The sequence below is a fragment of the Danaus plexippus genome, chromosome 19 (assembly GCF_018135715.1).
Source record: "Danaus plexippus chromosome 19, MEX_DaPlex, whole genome shotgun sequence".
In the NCBI taxonomy this organism is placed as follows: Eukaryota; Metazoa; Arthropoda; class Insecta; order Lepidoptera; family Nymphalidae; genus Danaus; species Danaus plexippus.
Window position 1 is genome coordinate 637,945 of NC_083549.1, and position 26,790 is coordinate 664,734.

General features: G+C 31.7%; 2 protein-coding genes across 2 annotated transcripts; both read right to left on the reverse strand.

Moving 5' to 3' along the window:
- Positions 1–22,663: 22,663 nt before the first annotated feature.
- Positions 22,664–23,863, reverse strand: LOC116768018 (retinol dehydrogenase 13-like). The gene has a single exon (XM_032658636.2). It carries the CDS (start codon positions 23,790–23,792, stop codon positions 22,878–22,880), a length of 915 nt encoding a protein of 304 aa, XP_032514527.2. The 5' UTR covers positions 23,793–23,863; the 3' UTR covers positions 22,664–22,877.
- An 896-nt stretch (positions 23,864–24,759) lies between these two features.
- On the reverse strand, positions 24,760–25,784 carry LOC133319372 (retinol dehydrogenase 11-like). The gene has a single exon (XM_061523502.1). The coding sequence runs from the start codon at positions 25,685–25,687 to the stop codon at positions 24,800–24,802; it is 888 nt and encodes a 295-aa protein (XP_061379486.1). The 5' UTR covers positions 25,688–25,784; the 3' UTR covers positions 24,760–24,799.
- Between the last annotated feature and the right edge of the window lie 1,006 nt (positions 25,785–26,790).

A 26,790-nucleotide genomic window follows, 5' to 3' on the forward strand; every position in this document is an offset into this window, starting at 1 on the left:
AATTCATACTAACCTTACTAACATTAGGAAGTAACGATCTCTGTGAGGATAAGATAAAGTGCGTTATGTCTATACATTGAAATTAGAGTATTTTTTTATTACATATATATATATTTTTATTGTCTTATAATTAGTCTGTGAGATGATAAATCTCACAATCTAATTATAAGACATAAAACCAGCCGACGGTTCTATATGACACTATATTTATATAAATATAATTTAATGACACCATATTTGGTAAATTGACGCCAGAGATGAGTTCACATCTCGTCTGCAAGAGCGGAGCATCACGGAGCATCACGGTTGTTTCGAAGTAACCGAGACGTCGGGATGTAGTTTTTTAAAATAATAAAATACTCGTAGTATAATCCGAAAATAAATATTACTTTTATTTAATAGTCAAGAAATATTTATATATTTTTTATAATATATATAAAACTGTCTCTGGTCGGATTACAAGTATATGTGTTAAAGTGAGTTTAAATTGAAATCAAAAACTAATATTTATACACCATCAGCGACCATTAATAACTATGGCGTAAACGATGTCAAACGATGTCAAAGAGCGAACCTGTCAATACGTCACTAACAAATGAAATATTGACATTAAAACAGTTCACATTGAACGGTCGTTAAACAAGTTTTGTCCGTTCCTTTACTCTCTTTGTATTTTGCAAATCGTTTTAATGAACATTATATATAATATCATAAAAGCCTTACGATGGAGGAACAAAAGCGGTTTCAACACTATAATTAGAAAGGACATTAGCATTTATGAGATCTCTTTGCATATTTTTAAATTTTTGTCAGAAATTTATTCGATAATTTCTATTAATATAATATGAATGAATGATTTATAAGAGATTATAATAAGGATAGTTATAAACAAACGAAAGATCTTCAAATAAAATGCACGAATTGGCACAGTTTATGAAATTCTAAGAAAACCGTTTTTTAACGAAATACCTCCTTTCATAAGTTATAATAAACATTAAATAAGTTTCAGAAAAATTCTATAGTAGAATAAACTTTACAATCGATGATTCAATACCAGTATAAATTTCTGATTGCAATTAATATGAGGTATAGTGTGAAAATACTATTGATTGTTGATATTTGAGTATCTCTACAAAAATCAAGTAACATTAGCCGTTCAGTTAATTCTGTTTGACGTTTAGCTTGACACTTTGACAGATAAAAATGACCTAAATACAAATGACAGTTTCAGGGCTGCCCTTATTATATTTAACTAAGGTCTTCCAGTGCGAGTGAAGCCATAGCTTAAAAAAATATTTAACGAATATAGTTGTCGTAATATTTCAATAATAACGTTATTGTTAAAATTAATTGTACGGTTTTATTTACAATATAAAATAGTCTTTTTTTATAAAATAAAATAACTCTAATATGAACAAATATACAGTTCTAGTAAGCCAATAGGTTATAATCGGACAAGGTTTCAATGGAATATTTTTATCGTTGATTTTCGTTTCTCTGTGATTAGTTACTTTGACACCAAATTGTGAATGCGTAGCAAATAGATTTGTAAATTAACTTATGGATAATATATTTTAAGAAAACAGTACGTGCTCTTAAAATATCATAAGTGTATCAGTATTAAATACCATGAGGTATTTGTTGTCATAATTTCCGGAATAATTGCGAGTATAGTAACAAACCTGACCCCCTTCATTTTAGAAACTTATTTTTGATTTGATTGTAATTAAAACTTGCCATATTTTTCATGTCCTCATTCTGAACCCGTCACACTATACACAGACAAAAAATATTAAAACAAATTATGTTTACATTGGTTTAAAAAGATTTATTTTAAAAACTCTTAATTTTTAAAATTATACAACTTTCGACCATCATGTAAAATTTTTAAATTAACAGTAACTTTTGATAAATTGATCGTCCATCTTGTATTAAAAAAAAAAAAAAACAAATTTACTACGCTACAACGATGTGACTTAAAAAAAAATAAAAAAAATATATGACCAACCGGTGATGATATATTTTGAATCTTAATAAAGAATATGAAGAAAATTTGTATATTTCATGTAATTTTAAAGACACGTGGGATCCTAAATAATCTCTTCTAACATTTTACGGCTGTTTGTTGAATTAGCGTGTTCTTAAGTAATCTGGTATTAATAAACAGTTGAATTTATAAATAAAAATCAATAACTAGGGTGAACAGCGAAAACAAAAGATATTGATTTCTTGTGCACACATTTTTTAATCTTAAGAATTTTGTTTTAAATTTTATGCTTTAGCATTAGAAAATTTCTTAATTCTCTTCTCTAAATGTATAGAAAGGCTTTTTGAGTTCATTTTAAATCCATTAACTAAACAACCTACATTCTAGACCCGAGATGTACAATTAAAAAATAATGCTCTAACATTAGAAAAGCAATTGCCCCAAAAAATTTAATAGCCATTGTAATAATGTTTCAGTAACAGTACATTCTTCATGGCGATCATACGAATTGTTAAATATTTTTATTTCATATATCCTCTTTCATAATATGCTTACTTGGAATATTTTTCACTAATTGCTATGTTTTATAAAGAATACTCTGCCAAAACTTTATTGTTACTTACAAAGAAGACAGAATGGTGGTGTATGTCAGCTTACTTTTGACGTCAGATATATAGGTCAAATGATTAACTTATAGCTTAAGAAATATTAACAAAAATATTTCAGTGGCTTAACCCTATTAAATACTTTACGCTCCACACATGGCCCAACCAGAGGAAGTGCATTCGTGATGTCTGTTCAGTAAATCACAGCTGTGGCATTAGCTCTCGAATTTCGCCAAAAAACTAACGAGAGCTTCAAATTATTTCCATCGGTCACTACTTATTATGGTCAGGTGATGACGCAATATCATTCGTGGACTTGCGAGAACCACGATCCCGCTCATGAAAGGCCAAAGGTCGTACGGGTTTATGGCGTACAGAGAGGTTTTAATGGCATCTGAGGTGACGCTAATTTGGTATATAACTTTAATAACAAAAACATATTTGTCACATTTGAAATAGATTTTATTCGTGCAAGTTTAATCCTAATTTTTCTTTATATTTAAATCTTTAAATATTGAAATGTACAGACGTTTTAATAGATGTAAGTGTCTATATCTATGTAAAACTCAAAGTTTCTGCCGTATCATGACCAGCGTGATGATATTCGTCTATTACTAAACACCTGCTAATTAACTTTCAATTTTACTTTTACCAAAAAAAACTTCTTTGACAGTCATTTTTCAAAGAATAATATAATAGCACGTCTTTAGAATCTCTTATGATTGCATTTGAATACTAATGATTATTGTCTAGAATTTTTATTGTATTTAAATGAAACTAATATTTTTCGGATATACTACGCGTGCTTTATTTTTGTAAAAAACTACGTGCCCCCGACGTTTCGGTTACTTTTCAGCAACCGTGATCACGGGCAGACGACATGTGATGTCTGCCCATTCATCTAAATGAATAAAACTCGCGAAAGTCTTAGATCTCATTATAATTTTTATCGTAGCTGAATAGTTGTAAATGACAGTTGTACAAGATATACATTAATCAAAATTACGGTTAAAAAACACTTATAATAAATGTATAGTGTGCACAAAAAATAAACGAAAAAAAACGGTAACAATATACCTACTGAAAACTTTAAATGTTGTCATTTTTGAGTTTTATTTTAAATTTAGATTTGACAGAAACAATAAACTTCACCCATATAGACTATTATTTAATATTACCTAATATAAATAATTATATTGAGAAATGTGTTTCGATCGCTTCTAGATCTGGTTCTTAGTATATTTTAATAAATTTACAAACATCGTAGAAATGTTTGTAAATAAAAAACAAATATGATTGTATTATGAGCATAGATAATATATATACATATAGGACAATTAGGTAGTTGATATAAAGAGACATATTACTCAATTGAAAAACTTAGAGCAAAAAAAAGGGCATACATTATGACATGTTGGTCCAAAAAATATATAAAGATTTTTTTCTCCTGTAATATACCAAAATATTTGCTATGATATTGACAGTTATTTGCTATTGATTTTACTCTTTAACTTAAACATTCGTCTTTAATATCGCCGATATTTATCTGAAAATTATTAGACGAACATTTTGATTTACTGGTGCAATTAATGCAATTTAATATACGGCCAGCAGCTGTAAATCAACAATAATATAATAATTAAGGAAGACTATCTATACGGAGATAAACAACTCCGCCTTCCCGTGATGATTTATGTTCACACAGTTTTAAAGGAGACATGACACAGATTCACATATTAATAAAATGTTATTTATTACTTTAATATACACGGCCTTATTGTTTCAGTCACTGAAGTTCGTTAAGAAATATGAATGACTATAAACAAAATATCATATATATATATATATATGATCTAAGGGAATGCAAAGACCCGCTCAAGTGAGATCAAACCATTCTTTAGTTTCCAAAATAATTCTCACCTTTAAGTCCTCAATACAAATTAGAAGATGCTTAACTTTTATAATTATTTATACATATCTATTTGAAAAACTATTAATATAGTTAACGTATAATAATTTAAGTTTTTCTTTCAGAAACCTCTTCATATAATCTCAGCTCCATTACTCGACGAACCGTAAACCTTCAAATAGTTTTAAGACAATTTACGTGCTGTAAATGGACGCTGCGTTTATAGTAAACAGTTAAACACATAGTAAGGGCATTGGATGGAAAATTATCGAATGAAGTAAGGTTAGGCAGTGAATACCTTAATCGGTACGACGTTAAAATATTTGATTAGCACAGAAGGCACTAATTCAATCATTTAATATAGTGACGTGAGCCGAGCCGAGAGGTCTTAGTTGGTAAATAAGTATAAACTATAAGCAACTTAAGACTTGTAGACATATCGGTTTATTAAACGATTATTATTATTTAAGAAGTTTCTTTAAAACACTTGATTTATGATTGAAGTACATTAAGTTTCAGAAATGTTAAGTTACTTTTAAATAATATTATTAAATTTACAACACTTTTAGAAAAAAACAATTCGTTGATGGACATAAATCTAGTTTTATCATTATTTATTATTGAACATTATTTAAAAGAATATTGTTTTATTAAATAGAATTTGGATATAGTAGGTAAAAGATCTACATGTCTCATTCTTTATCTTAAAAGAAGGAATTTTCTATGAAATAAAATTAAGAAACTAGAAAAATAAATAAATAAATAAATAAAATAAATTAGGAGAACAACTATTATATTGTTTTTGGATTCTTTTGAAGTTCTTTAACTCCGCGAATCCATAAAAAAAGAAAAATCAATAACAAAGATTAAATTCTTGGAAAAGCAAAATAGTTAAATGCAGTCACACATAATACGTCCTATAATAATATGTCCTTTTCAGACTCGAAATAAAACGTCTCTGAATGAATAACTGGTAACGCTCCGTGTATACTAGGAATATAAACTAATATTAACTTGTACTAAGCGTACAGAATATCGTAAATATATCGTGTGTACATTCACGTAGTAACTTGATATTAGATGACGTCACAGTACACATTAACCGCTAAACTAAACATCCTGTTTTTTATGTATCACAAGACACTATTAGCAATCGCATCCTTCACAAGCAGCTGTAAACGTGTCTGAGATATAACCATTTAGATATTTGTAAATTACAATAAACATTCAAAATGAAGGTAAAAATTAATGTGACTTTTGTTGCTTCTTTACGTTATTTATAAATAACTTTTTAACAGACACATATCGTCCATTAACGAATAATTACATCCGGCTCTCAATCAATTCGGTATAAAATTTTAAAATCTTCTTTGACATGAAGTAACGACAGCTAGTGACGCTTTCACATTTATAAGTTGGGATTAATTCGTATTCTCTGTCGGCGAGTGCAGACTAGATATTTAGTCGGGATTTGAAGTTACTTAGTGTTTAACACTACTGTTATTAGTAAATACTATTAGCGGATTTGGAAGACTAGTCTTCTAATTTGTAATTGCGATAAGTTTTGTGTAGTTAATGACGAGAATATCTACATTAACAGGAGTATCTGATATAAATATCTTTGAATATATTTTCAATGCCACGTATTCAGAAGGCGGGTAGTTGTGTAAAAGTTTCTACTTGAACTATTGTTTTGAGTAATGACAATAACTATTAGTGTATGTTAATAGCACACTATATGTTTTACAGTTATAAAAAATTACGTCAGCCGTCATTACAATCGTTTACAGGAGTTTAGTACCATCAAAAATTCATTAATATTAAAGCTAAGACTATTCAGTACAAACTGCTTAGCATATTTCGACTCACTTGGGTTACTAAATATTACTATTTCTTTTACACATGTGTCTAAATATTACAATGAAAAGAGTATGTGGGTAGGTTTGTTCTGTCCTAGAAAATTTATAAGAATTCCATAACATATCGTCTATGGTAGAGTAGTAAAAAATAAAAGTGATAAATTATATGGTAATACGAATTAAATGTAACTGAAATTTAGAAACACAATTGAGATATTTTACACAATATTTGATATGTGCGTATTTAGTAACCTTAATGAAAGAAGCGGCAAATGATCAAGCCTCGCGTAGGACATTTAGAAATATTATGTTGAATCAAATCTTTGTCAAGGAAATTTTATATTATTATTGTTATTACTCTGAAAATTTATTTTTTCATATATTAATTTAATCTGCGACATGATACGTAAGTTTTCCCTGAGAGTGCCTAATCAAAACATATTTAGCCCCGCTTTGTCTATTGCTTTTGTGGAAAGGAGAATATATGGAATTTAAAATCCGTTATAAATATTCAAATACTTTTTGTATTTCGAATGCTTATTCCATTAACGGCTTCCCATTGACCTTGGGTTCGAGTTCAAATGTTTGAGTTACATCGCTTGTTACAAAACTGACCTCCCGCTGACCGTGGCGACGAGGATTCGATGCACGACCTGTACTGCAATAGACACTGTCTCCTCTGCATTGAGACATTCTCTAAACATAACGTTCGTAATTATATTGAAAACAGTTTAAATATATAATATAAATATAAATAGCTTTTTATAGGAACTAATCTCCATAACATATATAAGAGTTAACAAATCGTATATTGACCGGGAAACATGTTTAATGTGTAAGTTAGTACGTCGGTTTTGCTATTGCGTTAGCATTTATTAATGCAAGATTTCCATAAAATCGTATAGGGATATCCTTATAAATTAAATGATTGTAAAATGTTTAGGACCTTTTGAACTATTTATAAAATATGGAACATTTTTGTTTGTCCAGCACACGTCACACATCATTGAGATTGAAAATATATCGAAAATGTACTGATTATTTCTTTGTCTTTATGAAGAAATCTAAATCTTATAAATTGTGTGAATAATTGTCACCGAATGCATTTTAAAACTAAGCCTATAAATTTAAAAGTACCGACATAGCTTGTTTGAAGTATAATATTAATGTTTTGATACATTAATTAAAAATTTGAAATATTATCATTATGAACAATAACTGTATCATCCATTCTCAAAGATTTAAAACCAGTCACTAATTTTATTTATGAAAAAAAAAAATTGTCGATTGAAATTTTATAAAATAAAATTAATATAATTGAAAAACTAACCGCAAAAATTGCACAATCAGTAACATTAGAGTTCTTTTCACGGTCTACGAAGTTGAGCAACGACTTACGACGAGTAGCGTCTACCGTCACACGTGTTGGGACGGTTATAAAATGATAGCGTTTGTTATGAACTATAAAATAAAATTTAACACATCGAAAGCAACGAATTGCAGAAATAACAATATATTAGTTTGGTATAAATATTAATATTTTGTAATATATTTAATTATATAAAATATCGCAATTGTTGTCTGTGGAAATATTTTTATGTTAGCGCCTTAGAGTTGATTTGGCAACCGAAGCTATGTGTTTAGCAACCTTTGTTTTAGATTTTCAGAATTATATAAAGATAACTAAACAAAAGTGTTTTTTGTGATATGTTCTTATTGAAATAAAAAAGACAGATAAGTTCTAAACGTTCCAAGGCCCGTGTCATTAGAGTACGTTCACTTTTCAACAGTGAATTGCCTCTGATCTTCACACGGGTCTCCTTTCTATCGACATGCACTCGACGATTTCATAGTCCTTGGCTTCGTAAGTGCTTATCAAGTGTTATCAAAACAAAAGATTGATTTTCCATAATGTTGAAGTCGTCTATGATTTCATAAGAGTTTTCTGATTTTTATCTTAAAAGGAAATAATTAAACATTATATAAAGTATTTAAACTTAAAAGTAAATGAGATATTTATGGTTCATACCACCGTTAAGAAAATTACAAAAATATATGGTTTTGTTAAAATTATAATTAAAAAAATGGAATGATAAGAATGGAATCTCTGCCAAACAAAGCTCATGAGACGGGTCATTCTTTTTTATCTTCCATATTCTGATGTAGGCTGCGAGTTCTGTGTTCTGTTACAAAACACTGTTTGTAACATTCTTATTTTAGTTAATAGTATAAGTATCGGGTCGAGGTAGCGTCGTGGCCTCTCTTAATGATTTAATTAGTTATTTTAAAATAAATGTAATTATTTACATCGAAACATCTATACAGGGTGTTCGAAAATTGTCTTGAATGATCCTTTAGAAGTTTAGATTGTCGTAAAGATATCAGACTAGTATTTTGAGTTTATTCAATATATATCCAGTATGTGGTATTCCAGTACGAAGTATCTTCAAAGTTTTACCTATAACCGTTATGTTTCCAGTATACAGAGAATGTTGTAATCGTTTCTTAAGTTTTTTTTATTGTTAATCATTCAAATGATGTAAAACTTATGAGGCTTTATTCTTTATTTATAACAGACTTATAAAAATTTATGACTTATGAAATAAAAGTCGTATCTATTTTTTATTAATTAATATTTTTTTAACAAGGAAACTGTGATTTCTAATCGAATATGAAATATTGTAAAATATACAATTATGTATAACCAAAGAACTAAATACTCACTATTATTATCATAAGTTCATTGGTGCTAAATATCTTGATATATGAATTTAAGTATAATATATTCCTACATATTAACTATAACATAGTACATAGTACTGATTAAGTTTTTAAAGTCTCTTACTTCTCTCTTCTACTGTTTTTATTTTAAAATCTTTCTGTTCTAAAAAAATCAAAGCGTATCCCCAAAACCGATTCACTACTCTCTGAGTGTACGACGAACAAACTATCAGATAAAACATTACAGGGTTAACTTCGAAATTGTCCGTTTATATGATAGCTGTAGGTATTACGAAATACTTATGTATTGCAATAAACTAACTTTCACTAATATTAATAATAATTTTTTATATTATATCATGTCATAATATGACACGCGTGCACATGACATATTCATATATCTTATTATATTTATTGAATCTTTTATGTACATACATTTAACTATGTCGAGATGAATACATAAATTGATATGTCATTACAACGCTACTAGCTGTATATTATCAGTGTATTGTCACTTAAATAATCAGTGGCTTTGTCGGTTAATTGACTGCCAAGTGTGAATTTATTTTAATTCAAAGACTATTTCAGTGAAAGGACTACTGTTCGTATTGTTTTTGATACGAACAAAGCGGGATACGCCTTGTTATGGTGTACTTATTCCAAGCTTGAATCGCCGCACTGCATACGAAAAGTTTTCAGTTACCCGTTTAATGATCTGTGTTAATACAATGTGCAAAGTTTTATGAATGAAAAACTAAGACTGAAGTAGACTAAGCACACAGTTTTAATGTCCTTTTATGTATTCTCAAACATCTTTGTTTCTTATACTTCCCGTTCATAGTTCTTTGTCATTTCAAAAGATCTAATACAGACGATCAAGGGGATAGAGATTTGAAGAAGTTTTGAACGACGAACCACTATAGTGTTGAGTGAAACCGACATATATAGGGTTTTCTATTAAGGGCGCTTGATCTTTGAAATGCAAAAAAAATACATGTAGGAAAGATATTTGCGAAATTTTTTTTTTATTTTTAAGGTCTATCGACCCCATTATGTATGGAATATGACATCATTCAAATGACCGCCACGGCTTCGGTTGGTGGCGCGCACACGAAAGGTCCAATTTTCGATGACTCTGGCGCACAAATCGGGCTGTATTTGATCGATGGCGTGGCGTATGTTGACTTTGAGGGCATCGGTGGTTTGCGGCTTGTTGGCATAGACCTGCGACTTAAGAAAACCCCACAAGAAAAAGTCCAGCGGGGTCAAATCGCACGATCTCGGTGGCCAGTTCACGTCGCCTCCGCGCGAGATGACCATGTCCAGAAATTGCTCGTGCAGAACTTCCATCGTAGCGTGTGCTGTGTGGCACGTAGCGCCGTCCTGTTGAAACCACATGTTGTCCAGATCCATATTCTCGATTTCAGGCCAAAAGAAGTTGGTTATCATCGACCGGTATCGCTCACCATTGACGGTGACGGCCACACCATTATCGTTTTCGAAAAAATACGGACCAATCACGCCTCCGGCCCAAAATCCGCACCAAACAGTCACTTTCTGCGGGTGCATTGCCACTTGGTGAACCTCGTGTGGATTGGTCTCGTCCCAAATACGGCAATTTTGCTTGTTGACATAGCCATTCATCCAAAAATGCGCCTCGTCGCTGAAGATGATTTTTTTGCCAAAATCGGCGTCAACTTCCAACTGCTCTAATGCCCAGTCAGCGAACACACGGCGCTGTCTATGGTCATTAACAATGAGCTCTTGGGTCAGCTGGATCTTGTACGGGTGCAGGCTCAAGTCACAACGCAAAATTCGCCAAGTTGTCGTCTGCGAAAGGCCGAGTTCCTGTGCGCGACGCGGAATTGACTGCCGCGGGTTTTCGAGGACACTGTCGCGCACAGCGGCGATATTCTCGGCAGATCTCGCGTTACGTTGACGCACGGGAACCGGCTGATTGTTAACTGACCCGGTTGACTCGAATTTGTCCACCAATCGACGGATAGTCGACTCGGCAGGACGATCATCGCGACCGTAAAACGGGCGAAGTGCGCGGAACGTTGCTCGAACTGAAGACCCATTTTCATAAAACAATTTTATGATTTGCACGTGCTGCTCGACACTGTAACCTGCCATGGTGGTTTGGGAGGACGGAATGAATATAACACACTGCATTTGACAGCTGTCACTCAAACAACATGGCCGCAATCAGCTGTCAAAGTTCAAGCGTCCCTATTGGAAAACCCTATATATTTTAATACGGAGAGGTTTTTTATCAATGACAGTGAAAGTCGAGTTTGACACGAGGCTATATGCAATAACAATATGGTGATCTATTGATTTACGAAGTGGATTACTACTGTTGACACTATCAAGGGTTTTGGTAAAAAAATTGGTATAACAAGCAGGGCCAGTGGAGTTAGAAGAGATAATATAAATATTAAGCAACGATAAATATGGATTTTTTTTCTTTCACCTTACTTTTTAGTTGTTTGTATTTATTAAGGGACTAAAAATCAATCTGCCTTATATACTTAATCTATTAGTTAATAATGTATTTCGTTTTTGTTCATTTCGACGGAATAATAACTTGTCTTTCACTAGTCATTAATTGTTGTCATATTCACAATATTAAGAATGGTATGTTCAAACTCATTTAAGGCTAACTATTTAGTAATACGTTTATTGTTGGTCCCACCATGGAGGTGTAATTAGCCGACTATAACATCGGTTCGTATGTTTAAATACGCATTAAACAGGTTTAGTCATTTGAACTGTTCCTTGTGTATTTATTTAATATCAGGTGATGTTTCCTATGTCTGATTGTGACTGACTTGGTGCCTTATCGTCTGTGGTGCTCAGCTCCTTGTATGATCTGAATCGTTCTTGAATCTAGAGTAAGCAATGATCGCTAGTCATCATCGTCCTAACCTTTAAATATTAAAGTTAAGAATTTTATGACATCGTGTATTCGACTTCGTATTTCATACGTCTGTATCGGATACATTTAATTATAATTAATTGTGCTCGAACGTCTTCAACCAAATGCTTTCAACGCCAGTTATCATAATATTAATAGTTTGTATAGAAAATATTTTTCTATTACTGCGATCTGCGAACGCGTGATGTTCAGAAGACATTCTTATTTATACGTACGGAGGGAGCATATTCACATATGAATGACACCTTGTTTTTCAATTTTGATGCTTTTCCAATGAAACCTAAGATTGAGATTGGTGTGCGTTAATATCCGTGATGTACGTGCTCCCATGGCCTCCTTTATACGTAACCTTTTAATTTACAAACGCGTAAGTAAAAGTTAATCGTTATAGCAATTGACACGAAATTCATTGATTTCCAAACATTTTTTTCTTCGTAACCTCCGAGTCTTATCACGTATTCAATTAACTGTCTGCAGTTTTTTATTTGTCGATATATGATCATAAATTAATAGAAAGAGAATCGTGGCCGAGTTTATTATATTCATGAGCAGCTTGACATATATGTAACATACATTATTATAATTAAAAATTATTTTCGTATATTAACAAACAAAACATTTTCAACTTAAGTGACAATAAATCTTAAACATTTTAAATATAAAGTGAGACGTAATTCATTCCGTTGCAGAAAATTTACGGGAATAATGAAGAGATGTATTGATGTGGATGTTAATATGAGATAATTTCTGAAGTCTACATAAGGGACGCAATGAAACCCAGCTGTTCATATGTCCAGAATTGTGTAACAAAAAGATAAGATAAGGATTATATAAGAGTATAAGAGAGCTTCCCACCATTGTCGTGTAATGATCGCTAATTACTCTTGGAAATAAAACACAGCGTCTTTCGAAATTGTTGAGTAACCTTAGTAAGCTTTGATTTCGACAACTTTAATACTAACGGTTTCTTCGTTTTTTTAATACATGAGGTAATTTATGTATTAATGAAGCGAAACGGTTTGTTTTTAGTCTGAATAACAAACATGTAATAATGACGTCTAGTACGTAAAATATCTCAGAAGTTTAATTAAAAAAGTGGTATTGAACTATACCTAGTTCAATACCACTTTTTTAATTAAACTTATATTTGTAAAGATTTATTATAACCACTTTTTTAATGAAACTTATATTTGTAAAGATTTATTATAAGACGAAAATATAATAAAGAATCAAAATACAGAAGAGTAGTTTTAAAAAACTATTCTAATTTGTCATCGTTACAGCTATCGTGTCAGGTATAACAATATAATAAAAGTTAAGAAAAATTATTTCTAGAAAATTACATGTTTGATACTCTCTTATATCACAATAACCTTTGCAGCCTGCTTCCATATGACCTCTGCTGAGGGATTCACTACGTACTATGTTTGTAAACAAACTTGATATCATAAAAACATGTGCCGTAATAATTAGATGATTTTTTTTACTATCTGAATTTTAAATCCTGATATTTGGATTAAAGTAAGACCGTTGAATTGTTAACTTAATATAGTTAGATAAAATGATCCTATATCAATCGGCCTGCGAGTCCACAGCTATTGTTTCGGTAATGTGTGACGTGTGAACTACAGCCGTCAGCATTCTAAATTGCTGGCGGCCATTAGTTTTCTTTAGGATGAATTTTAATGTAACCTGCAACATCGGATGATTCGTTTTGCATTTTAACACGTTGAACTAAAATGTTCAAGGCGATCTGTTACATTACGACTGTTTTGTGACTATTTCTTACAAAGAAAATAATCGTCTAGTTATAACCATTAATATATCCAAGGACTGTATAGTTATGTATTTGTTTTATATTAAGTTTTATTCCATATTCATAATATATCATACAAATGTTATTGATATAGTTCTTTTAAAGCGACGCCGCTTTTTCATTTGTAATCAAAGTTAAGTTCATTACATTAAACCCTGTTCCGAAGGACCCTGGACATTATGAGAAAATATAATCACATTTTTTTACCGTGATTTTTGACTTCCAACACACTTTGACATATATACTATCATTTCAATATGCAAGTTCCTAATCCGTTTACAGCAGTTGAAGCTGTATCAACTCCCGCTTCCCAAATTCCATGAATTTTAGGCTATTAATTTGATACAAATTCAAATTCATAATTCCTATTAGTAAGTCCATTGCTCTTGTGATTTATTATTAGTTTTGATAACATTAATAGGGTATTGAAAATTATTCTGTTATGTGTGAAACTGATTAAATTCGTATTTATAACTTTATCAACAATAGCCTGATTGATTACTCATTACAAATATTTCTACGTTTTCATTGTAAATTTCTATTAAGACAGGTGCTTGACTATAATTAGACTCGATGAGTCGGATAAGGCTCAAGTATATGAGTATCTATATTAGAGGTGAGATTAGTTGTAAGATTTAGTGACAATTGAGCGTTAATTAATAATTAATAATAATTATAAAATATTTAATCTAATGAATTTAGTTGCTGCAACTAGAAAATGATATACTAAAAACATCGCCGCAATGATGTTTCGAGTTCGTCAAGTGTTAAGATATTGATTTGTTAAATTCAAGGAGACGATATGAAAAGGGATCGCTGCAATCTCTGACCGTGCAGGAACTTATTTCTGCATCAGTTGAGTGATAATGATATAGACGCCATGTAAGCTCAGCGAGACGGTGTCACACGCCGTGCGTCCATCGACAATTATATTAGCTACCACATAAAACGTTTTCTACTCGTGTAACTATTCTTTTGTTTCCGTGATCAGAATAGCCCGTGGAACTTGTTGTTTTTCTCTATTACATTTCTTTTATAGGGCTATTGGCAATTAAACGTCTAAGTCAATAGAACCACCAGCAACTGTGAAATGCAGGTGGAAAATGAATTATACATCAACGTAATTCGGCCATATTTATTCCAAATGGTGAAAGAAGTGTAACCCTGAGTAACTGTGCGTGTTAACAAAACCTTTGACATCATGACCTTCTACCAAGGATAATCCCAGATTCTGCACTATATGATTCAACGTAGAATAACACAATCTGAAAACAAAAACCTGTTTGCTATTTAATTGAAATTTGGTCATCCATTACTGTGTTAGACAAACGTTACTCGTTATTAATTAAGAAATCAATATTTAAAAAATCTTTTTACACAATCTGTTTGTTTTGATTAAGTTAAATATTTGTTTAAATATTCTTCAAAGTCCTGGTGTTGTTATATGAATTCTAATAGACCAAAGTTGAATTGTATGTAAGAAATATTAGAAATGCATACGGCAGTAACGGCGGCGAAGAACTTTCCCGTTTCCCCACAGAATCCTTTTAGCGCTCCACGGCTGTACCGCAAATGATAAGCTCGAGCGATTTCAGTTCTATGTGGGGTCGCTTGTAAAATCTAATTAGTATATTATTATTTTTGTCCCCCAGCACGAAGCTTCACCATTAAGCTCAGATTTATAGAAAGAATATTATAAGTATGTGCGGTTCGTCGTTGAATATGCATTATTTAATATCTAAATCTTGTGACTCCTACCATGGTGTAATATATTTGCGTAATTCTCGCGGAAGTGAGATCACTGTGACTGACATAATGATTTGCGCATCACAAATAAACAAACCGCACTCGGAATACTCTGAGTTATTGACTTTACAGAATATTAGCTTATTTAAAAATGTTGAATTCGTGTTATTTACTTGTCAGGGAATAAATTTTCTTCTGACAGTTTCTTTAGATGTGTTAAAAGTATTAATAGAAAATTTATTTTGCTTTTTTTATAAAGTCAGTTGACACCTACGACATTTTAATGAGCAAAAACATTGATCATCAATTCGTTTTGTAAATAAAATATATACTATGTAACAGCGAGAGGCTCGTCTTTTAAAGATATTCCTTTTTGTGTATTCGTTTATTATCTATTAGTTTCAATTGTCATTAGTGAAATATTTATAATTGTTTTCAAATCATCCACTTCATCAATGTTATTAATTTTAGTAAAACATAAGGTGAATTGTTTTGTTAAGTACCTACAATAGGAGATATTCATGTTTTTTTTTGTTTTAAATTAATAGTTTACTACTTTATAACGTAGAGAAAAAATAGGCTTTAAAATACTCTAGATATTTTTAAAAATGGAATTTAAAACATTGACAAAATTTGAGCAGTTGAAACGCCGCACGTTTTGTGTGACGTCACACGACACATCCAGTGGGTCTTTACTGTGAACTTTTCAGTTACTTCGTACATATTAATAATTTTAATAACTTTAAAACCATGGAGGAAGCCAAAAAATTATCTTATAAGTATTGTATAGTACCGGAGTGCACAAATACTATTCGAAAAAACACCCGACAAAGTGCTTTTTCGTATTTCAAGTGATGCGAAAATACGAAAACGGTGGTATAAGGTGGTGAGAAGGGAAAATATATCACCTGAATCGTGTTTAGATTGTTGTGAATACTATTTTAATTTTAGCATACTTCATTTATTCCAGTAAGTTTGTGATATAGTAAAAAGTAAGTTTTGCATTAGCTATGATTATAGGAAAGCATTTGACTCTATAGCCCATAGTGCGATTGGGCGAGCTCTATCAAGGCTCGGAGTAAACAATGATTATATCAATATATTGATGGAGATTTACAATAAGAGTAAAGCTAGAATTAAAATCAGTAAGTGTGGCTCAGCCTTTCAAATTGGAAGGGGAGTGAAGCAGGTTGATCCTTTATCTCCAAAGCTATTGGTTGCGGAACTGGAAGAGATCTTCAGAACACTAGATTGGGAAGATAGAGGGTTAAAAATATATGGCAAACGTCTCTCGCACTTGCGATTCGCAGATGACGTAATACTGCTTTCAGTAGACCCAAAGGAAATGGAGTACATGATAGAGTCACTCAGCAAAGAGAGCAGAAAAGTAGGTCTCGTAATTAACCAGGAGAAAACTAAGGCAATGACAAATAATGAAATTATACCGCTAAAGTGAGAGTCAATAGAAATTGAATACGTCGGAGACTACACATACTTGGGACATTTAATATATTTTAAGTCATGCAATGATAAAGAAGTAGAACGAAGAATCAATATAACATGGTAAAAATACTGGGCAATGAAAGAGATATTCAAGAGCAGTCTTCTGGTCTCACTAAAAACGAAAGCCATGCAGACATGTTTGGTACCCTGTCTCACCTACGCTTCTCAAACATGGCCGATGTCAGCTAAACAGACTCACAAAGTTAAAGTTTGCCAACATAGCATGGAAAGGAGTCTTTTGGGTCTAAAGCTAAGCGACAAAGTGAGAAACCAAAACATCAGAAAGATCACCAAGGTACAGGACATGACTAAAGCAATAATGAGTCAAAAATGGCAGTGGGCTGGACAAAGATCACCAGGGAACAAATAGTCCAAAATTGTCACAAATTGGTACGCTATACAAAAAAAAAGACGCAAAGGCAGGCCGGTCAAATGACGGAGTGATGACATAGTTGCCACGGCTGGAATAATTTGGGCAAGAGTAGCCAAGAATAGAGACATTTGGAGAGAAATGGAGGAGGCTTTTACCACCAGAGCGGTCCTTACTTAATTAGGATAAGCAAACAGTTACTAACACAACCAAAATATTTAAATTGTATAGTTTGTAAGGAATAAAATAAAGCTATTATTATTATTATTGAACATTAAAAAATTCGGTTTAAAATTAACCTAACGTATAAGAAATGTTCAGTAGCTATAACTTTCTATAAAAACTACATTCCTGATGTAGTTTTACGAAATTTTTATGACTTAACAACACATATGTCTCCATGTCGTTTTAATTGGACGTATCCAACTGCTGAATCACCGTAAGATTCTCGTTAAGACCTGAAATAGAAAAGTACTTATAAAAACTCAAAAACAGTCCACGTAACTAGGGTATCAATTTATAAACATTAAATCATAATATATTTATCTCGGATACACACAAAGTCGAAGTGATTATACTTCGGTGAACTTTTATAATAAAAAATGTTTTTATTATTATTTTATAGACGAAAAATAAAAAGTTTCAGAGTAATTTTATTGACAACTGGATATGTGTAGGTTGTTTTGGTGTATTATAAGTAAACTGCTGTGTGCGATTATGAATAAAAATATATATTATGGTCTTAAATATATTATGAAAGATAATAATTACCTCGCAGCTTTTACTCCTCTGATCACTGCTTGAAAAATCTTGATTAGATGCAAAATATGCTGTCATCATAAATGCATCTATTTTAGGTAGATTGTCGGATTGTGTTTTCACAAAATAAATTCACTACAAATCTAAACTAAACTTCACACAAGAATACACGTTTAAATTACTTATTTTTTTCACAAAAACTTATTTTGCACTTTTTGCATATTATTTTAGGGGTTTAAATAATCAGTAAATAAGAAAAAAACCTTTTCATTATAATATGACGATATTAATTATTCGAGAAAAAAATATTTTAGGCCATTTTAAATTTTATGCATATTCCCTTTTATTATACGGAATACATCCCATTTACATTGTTGTACAGAATACATTTTTCAAAATGTGGGTTTCTTACGTAGACGCGTTGGATTATTATTGTAAAAAAAAATGCTTAGTGGTTTTATCTACTAGTTAAGACTAGAAATCAATCGAAACAGGGAAAGAACTTAAACGTATTACGATCACGCTTAAGATTAAATTTTAAGCATGTAAAATCTGTATTAAATGGACCAAAATAGTATACATTTTTTTTGTTTCATTCAGAAAAATAAATTCGTAATAGTTGACGAGACCCCCCTCTCTTCAACGTAAGATAAGATGATTTTATATTAATGTCATAACTTTATTTTTCGATTTGTTTTTCTTTTTAATTGTTCTGTTGTTCGATATATTCTGCTTCAGTAGTTAACTTTGGTAATGATGTTCTTTTATAAATAAAGAAAAATGTCACAGTCCTTGAGATCATGACAGATGAGTTACTAGTCGAGTCTGTTCAAAGAAAACAATTATCCACATTACATTTACAAGGTTCATTGAAGATTTTTGTTTATATTTGATAGGGGGCAAACGAGCAGGCTAGCCACCTTATGGTAAGCCGTTATCACCGCCCATGAACACTCGTGGAGCCTGAAGGCTCCAGAGTGCGTTACCAGCCTTTTAGAAAACGGTACTCTCTCTGCTTGAAGCATTCCAAGCTCTACTGAAGCGGAATTACGTCGTGGGGCAGCTGATTCCACAGGGTAGTGGTGCGTGGCAGAAAGTTTCTTTTGAAACGCACTGTGATTGACTTGCCAGCTGTCAAGGTGGTGCGGATGGTATTGCAGCCTGTGCATGCTTTTATTCTTCTTTACATTTAAAGAACAACAAGTTAGTTTAGTAAGTTAGTTAGTTTATATTTACCCAGTATTTGCTTAATTCATAATTAAGGGTGGATAAAACTATTACCTTTCACATGCATAGCAACCTGCGATCACGCCCAGTCACAACCATGATTGTTTATTGGAAAAAATAGGGACTAGGGTACAGTTTATATATATCCTTACTAGAGTAGTAGCAGTCGTCGGACCTCTTCAAAATAAAGGTATCGCCGAAAAACCTTCAAGGTGTCTTTCAAAAGCTTAAAAGGCTCAAGACCGACACAACTAGACATTTATGACGTAACTAATTCTGGTGTCATGATTTTTAAAAACAACGACTTTGTATTCAATCCTACATATATATTAAACTAACATGCTAGTCTTCATCATTGCAGTAAAGTAAGCTGGAGGAAAAGCGCCTACGATAAACATTTCTCTTCAAAATATATGGCAAGAAACTTTTGATCATATTATTATAGAAGGCGCATTGTCCTCTTTAACTTACAAATTTATTTAAATACTGTGAGATACCTTGATCATTGATGGCATAGTCATTGACGATGTTGGTTCCCAAGGAACCGAAAGCTCTATTAACAGCACGCGCTTTAAAATCAGAAATATACTGGTCTGGACGCCAACTCATAAATATCCTCTGGGATTTTGTATTGTTTCTCATAATTATCCATCATTACAGTCTAACCCGGAGCCATTTTAAGGATTCAGTAAAGCTTAACGTTTGATTTTATAGCCCTAGTGCCTCCTTTTACAAAAACTATGGAACGCTGATTTGTGGTTACTTCTCTGTTTACTGTGGGTACGGAAAGACTAACCGCTTCACGTATGATTTCTAGAATTTAGCAGTACTAGGAACTAATTATGAATTAAGGTGCGTCATTTTAGCGGTAATGGTATGCAAAAAAAACTCCTGTCTAACCAGTCGTTCTACATCTCTAAACTGATTGCATGGTTCTATATTTAGCATTCTCGACTTGCCGAATAAAATACTTTAATATATCCGTATGTTTGGCCTTCTTACTTTGTTACTGTGTGTACAGCTTCTGTAAAACAAGTCAATGAAGGCAGAACAGGTCACAAAATGGAAAATCTAAATATCATTTAGAAAAACACAAAACCTATTTTTTAATCGCCTCAACTATCTCAAACAATGAAGACGCGAGAAAAGTATGGAGAGATCTATAAAACAGTTGGCAGTTCATTACCCAGAACGTAATTCTCAGCGGCAAAAAAGACCCACTATATAATTATTTATTATTTATTAGTCATATGCTATCAGCAATTCTAAATTGAGCATGCTAATTTTAACTTTATTGCTATCAATGTAAGGTTTAAATAATGTTACAATTTTCTTGATTGATCTACGAGATAGATAGTGTTTTATTATATCAGACTGTATTTATGGTCTATGGATCAAAAAATTAAGATTGAATTATTTTTGTTTTTGTAGCTCAATAGACGTTTTTCTTTGTTTAGTTGAGAAATTTAGACCTGGTTGCAAAATGAAAGAAATTATTAACATTTGGCAAAGTGATTAAAAAAGTTTAACATAATTTTATAAAAATGAGATGCAAGTGACAGATAGATTAGCTCTGTAAATATATACAAAACTATTACTACAGTAATATATAACAATAATTATTATAACTTAATTATTATGCATAACATTTTTTATGGTTTGATCATACTTTTATGTTTTTTATGAAAAAAAATCAATAATTTTTTCTTTACTTTTGACACGTAGAGATTGTTTGATGTTGACTTGGAAATCTGTGGACAGAAACTGATATTCTGTTGTTCAGGAGGGCTTAGGTCTTGTAAGATTTAGGTCCTGATTTTTCGTTCAAAGTATAAAGTGAAGCGAAGACAATCTTTTATTTATCATTTTAGGTTTCAATCTGGTTTTGACGAGATTTTTTTATCCCTCAGTTTAATATGCCCTACGAAATTTATTATATTCAGATTGATGGAGAAGTGTACATGGTCATTAAGGTTTTTTATATCAATTGGTACATAAAATTATCATGTAATTTAAAAATAATTTGCAAAAAAGCTGACACAAAAAATAGTAGTTTTATGTATCGTATTGTTAAAGATGTTAGCGAACAGAAACAAAAAATATAACAAATTAAAATCGCATCATAATAAAATAAAATATTCACAGATCATTCCCGGACTGTGTTTACAATCTTACTTGTAATTTGACCAAAAGAACTTATTCAGCCTTGATATGTCACGTGTATCCAAACAGTTGTACTAACTGGCAAGGAAGTTATGAGCGAACATAATTACTGTGTATTTAGATAAATTAAGAATATCTCTATTATAGAAAATTCAAAAAAAAAAATTCAAATTGGAAGACACAAGATGCTTCCAGTCCAAAAAACTCTTAATGAAAATAGACTATTACAGTGTCCAATGTCTTTCTGCAAAAATAAAATAAAGTGTTACTAATATTAATAAATTAAATTCATAGTTTTATTATATTTTTATACAAAGCTTCTATCAGTCAAAGTAATACATACATCAATTAATTTATAGAACAATATTCAGCAATGTATGTATCTATAGTGATATTGGTACGAACCTTTGTCTGTACACGGAACATGGGAAAGACTATAATTTGCGGACTATACCGAAGCAGAAGAATCCAAGACGGTGGTTGGTTGGTAAGTTCGTTTGTGTAATTGTCTACCCAATATGACGATTAAAGATAAGCAATGTAAATATCCACGCTCCACGAATAAAAGAGGTGTATGTCATTCGGTTCGCAAATAAAAGTAATAAGTCAAGGTGGAGTAAAAAAAAAGAGTTAAGTTAGTTAAGTGAACCTCAGGCTTATGCAGTCGCTGGCGCAGTAATTAACTAATATTTTTTCTTCTAAATGAATCGCTGAGTTCTCGTATGAGAGGAAGGTTTCTTATGAAATTATACAATAACATCAGCGATATGGCGTCTCAGCATCCGATAGTATTCTGCACAGTATTATATTGACGAAATTTGCCATGGCAAATTATAAATTCGGCTGTATTTACAGTAAATTCTGATTGTGTACTGTATAGCTGTATAGTGTCGTTCAGGACGATTCGTCCTTATGCTGGGAAAAAAAACACGAAAAGTTTACTTTCATTCTATTTATTCACACTTCATGCATTGAGAAATAACAGTTAAAATTATGCTTGTATAACACAAGGAGTTGTTTCTCTTGATATAACAAAATCATGTTGGTATGTGGTACTACTATTACCTTATAAAATTAATAACTATAAATACCTATTTAAATATAATTTAAACATGTTACTTACGCTAATATACTATTTTATGATAATATAATTTATTATAAAACACAACACAAACGTAGTCTATAATGTTTTAAAAACATTTTAATGACACTATTTAATTAATGATAAAGCCTACTTGTTTGTTTCTTTGATTGTGGGATGTCTTTTCTCCCTATTTAAGTTCCCAGTCCTCTTGAGTGGTGATGTTTACTAATCGTTTTGATTCCTCCCACAGTTTCCGAGTTAAGTCAGCGTCTTCAGCAAACCACGAACTGTAGAATTCAGCGCAGTCTCTGAAATGCTTACCGCTCGAATTTTGGACTCTCGGATCTGTCGCTAAGAACACTGGCATTGTAGCAACCCTATCTAAATCGCGTCCCAATAACAACATGCCTGCATTAAAAACATTTCTTAAGGTTGTGTCGTTAAAATCTCTGAAGAACTCAGACTTACTCAGCCCGGGGTCCATACTGTACACGTTAACGCCACTGCCTCGTAGCCGTTTGTTCATTTCAACAGTAAACAATATATCTGCTAACTTTGAGTTGCAATACATTCCGAAGCTTGAAAATCTTCCAACATCGTTCATATGATCGAGTTCAATGTGACCCAGAAGTAGAGTTATAGACGACACATTCACGATCCTGCTCGGGGCTGAAGTCCTTAATAAAGGCAATAGTAAGAAGGTTAGCAGGAAGGCCCCAAAGTAGTTAACTTGCATCATCAGATTAAGTTTGTCCTTCGTCAGTCGATCTGGTAAGCCGAGGGCGCCGATGTTGTTGATTAGTATGTTTAATTTGGGTTCACTCATATATATTGCACTTGCGAACCTTCGAATAGACTTTAAAGAGGCGAAGTCGAGTTTTCTGGTTGAAATGTTCGTATTTCCAGAGCTTTGTATGATTGCGTTTTTTGCTTTATCCATTTTAGCAGGGTTCCTGCTGCCTATTATGACTCTGGCTCCTCTTTTCGCAAAATTTTTGGCAACTTCAAACCCTATGCCGGCAGTAGCTCCAGTAACGATGGCCACTTGTCCATCCATACGAACATTGTTCTCACAGTTTGCGAAGTCGTCCTGGACCCGCATCACAACCGGACCGTGTTCACAGACAGCAAAAATAACACTGACTTTTATTATATAACTTGACTATAAGAAGTTTGGTGAGATTGTTAACTACGAACTAGTCTAACTTTAAAAATGTTTAATAATGACAAAATCTAAATATATGCTTAATAATGCAAATAAACCAGTTGTATTGAAACTAATATATTTCTACTATGGCTTGTATTTCAAGTTTATGGACAAATACACTACTGTTCCAACTATATTATTTTCAATTAAAATAGAGGCGTGTTTTCGGTGATGTCGATTTAATTTTTTGGTGTATTTTCGGATGTCTATTAAATTTTTTAAGTTTTACAAACGTTTTAATATTCTTTATGAACTTCATGTTTTTACTAATTCTTATTTAGATCCAGGTCGTTGGATGAGGACTTTATGAATATTTGGATAAACTCCTTGAAGACGAGGAGGCTGAATTGAATTAACGTCATATGAGTATGGTATTCGGAAGTCATCATTAATTTCTAAATTAAGCAGATAAATAAATGTCTATACATTCAAGGTAAAGTAAATCATTAGAGATTGAAACTTCAGGGTCACAAGATTTTTTAGATCATTTATTTTTTGTTGTCATCTTCATTATGCAGAAATATCTCTAACTTTCAAATTAGCCAAAACAATATTAAAATAGTAGAGTTATAAATGTATTTAATTTCTTTAAAACTGTTTATCTGTACGACCTTGACTTATGTTTCTAAATTTATCCAGTTTTATTTAAAAGAAATAATCATAGTTTTATTTATATATGCTTTTAACTATATATTCATCAGAAATTTATGCCATTTTTTATATTCAAACATTAATCAATGAAAAATTTTTGTTTGACTTTACATGTTTCTGAAGCTACTGTATAATTTGTAGGTTACCTTCGGAAACTGTTTGTAACAAACGTTATAAAACTAAATTAACATAATAGAAGAAAAACAATTGGTTAATGAAATAAATCTTTATACATCATTTGATAATATTTTTCATGTTTCCCAATCTTCACTAGTAGATATATTTACATTTTTTTTTGAAACTTCCCACAATTCTCTCGTCAGATGCCTGTCATCGACTAACCAATGATTTATCCACTTTTTACAGAATTTATAATGCTCGCCACTGACTTTTTCAAACTGTGGATCGGATGCTAAGTAAGCGATTTCTCTTCCAACGTCTTCCTTGGGTTGTCCAACAATATCCACAAATAGCTGGGTTATATTTTTTAATAAACTTGGAAGATTATCCAATATATCAGTATCTTTAACAACAAAGGGATCGTAAGTGTTCACAGACACCCCGTATTCTTTTAGCCTTGCACTTAATTCTGCGCTAAACAGAGTCACTGCTAGTTTCGAGTTGGCCAGTACCTCAATGGGAGTATATCGTTCAATATCATTCCACTGTTCGAAGTCGATATGTCCGACGTACATCGACGACGCTGAACTGTTTATTATTCGACTCGGTGCTGAACTTTTTAACAGAGGCAGCAATAGATACGTCAGTAGGAATGTACCAAAAAAATTTACTTGCATGGTAAGATTAAGGCCATCTTCCGTCAATCTGTCAGGGAGTCCCACAGCCCCAGCATTGTTGACTAAAATGTCTAACCTTTCTTCAGTGTTGATGGTGTCGCTTACAAAACTCCTCACTGATGTCAAAGAAGCTAAGTCCAAAAGCTTGTAAGACACATTTCCGTTCCCTGATATCTTTTCTATTTTGTCTCTAGCCCGCATCAATTTAGTTTCATTTCTGCTGGCTATGATGACCCTGGCTCCTTTGTTTGCCAAGTTTTTAGCTGTTTCGTATCCAATTCCAGAGCTACCCCCAGTGACGACTGCGACCTTTCCATCAAGACGAACATTTGTATCACACATGACTTTATTTAATATTATCACCACAAAGTCAATCGAAAGACTAAAAGATACAGGAACTTTGTTATTCAATGCTAACTTGTTTATAATTGTTTCACTACATGTGGACGCCATTGTAGTCTTCATTTATATTCTGACTGCGCCTAGTATAAATTACTTCTGTAGGTATTAGTTCGATCAGTTTCTTCACCTTTGCCTGACACTAATTATTAACTTTATATTTAAATGTAATATATATATAAAACAAATTGCTTTATATTTTCTCAAGCTTTAAAAATGTTGAAATATTTAGGATAAACATGTATATACATACACACATATATACATGTATATATATGTATATATAATATACAATTGAATAAACCTGGGAAGTTAAGTGTACCGTTTTTTGATTTTAATCGTCTTAAGAATCGCTTAGAGTTCTTAATTACATTAACTTTTCTAAGTATTTTTAAATTTTTTTGTGCATTGATATTAGGTTTTTTTGTATTCGGTAGTCTGTTTCTAATTTAGTAATATATAAAAAAATGTTAATGGGAATTAAAATGATGATACGAGGAGCATGAGGATTGAAAATATCTAACAAATAGTATGACACTATTTTACGCAGTTCTTTGATACTTAATTAAACAATTTATAATGTTATGTGTTGTTATATTGCTTCTAGTGTTTTCATCAATAAAACTATGGTTCAAGAATTTTCTACATATAAATTCCATTCTATGAAAATACACTGGCCAAAGCCAGTTTTAAAAATAATTTAATTGTTATTAGTCATCGTGAGTCGTTATTAGATACAATGAAAATATAATAGGGATTTAGGTTGTACAATGTGATCCCTAACTAAATGTTGTTTATGTTTTGCTCTAAACTAAAATACCTCATACATTTAAAAGTAAATTTCATTAGTACCACCGAAAGAAGGCTTTATATATTGTTGTTGTCTGATTATGTAAATAGTGAAAAAAGTCCATTATTTCATTTTCTATACAATTATTATATTTTAGACTAAACGTGAATTTGAATTTAACCTAATAATAATATATTTATTATGGACACAAGATATTTTTTATATTTATGTACGTTTTTCTAAACTCAACTGAAAC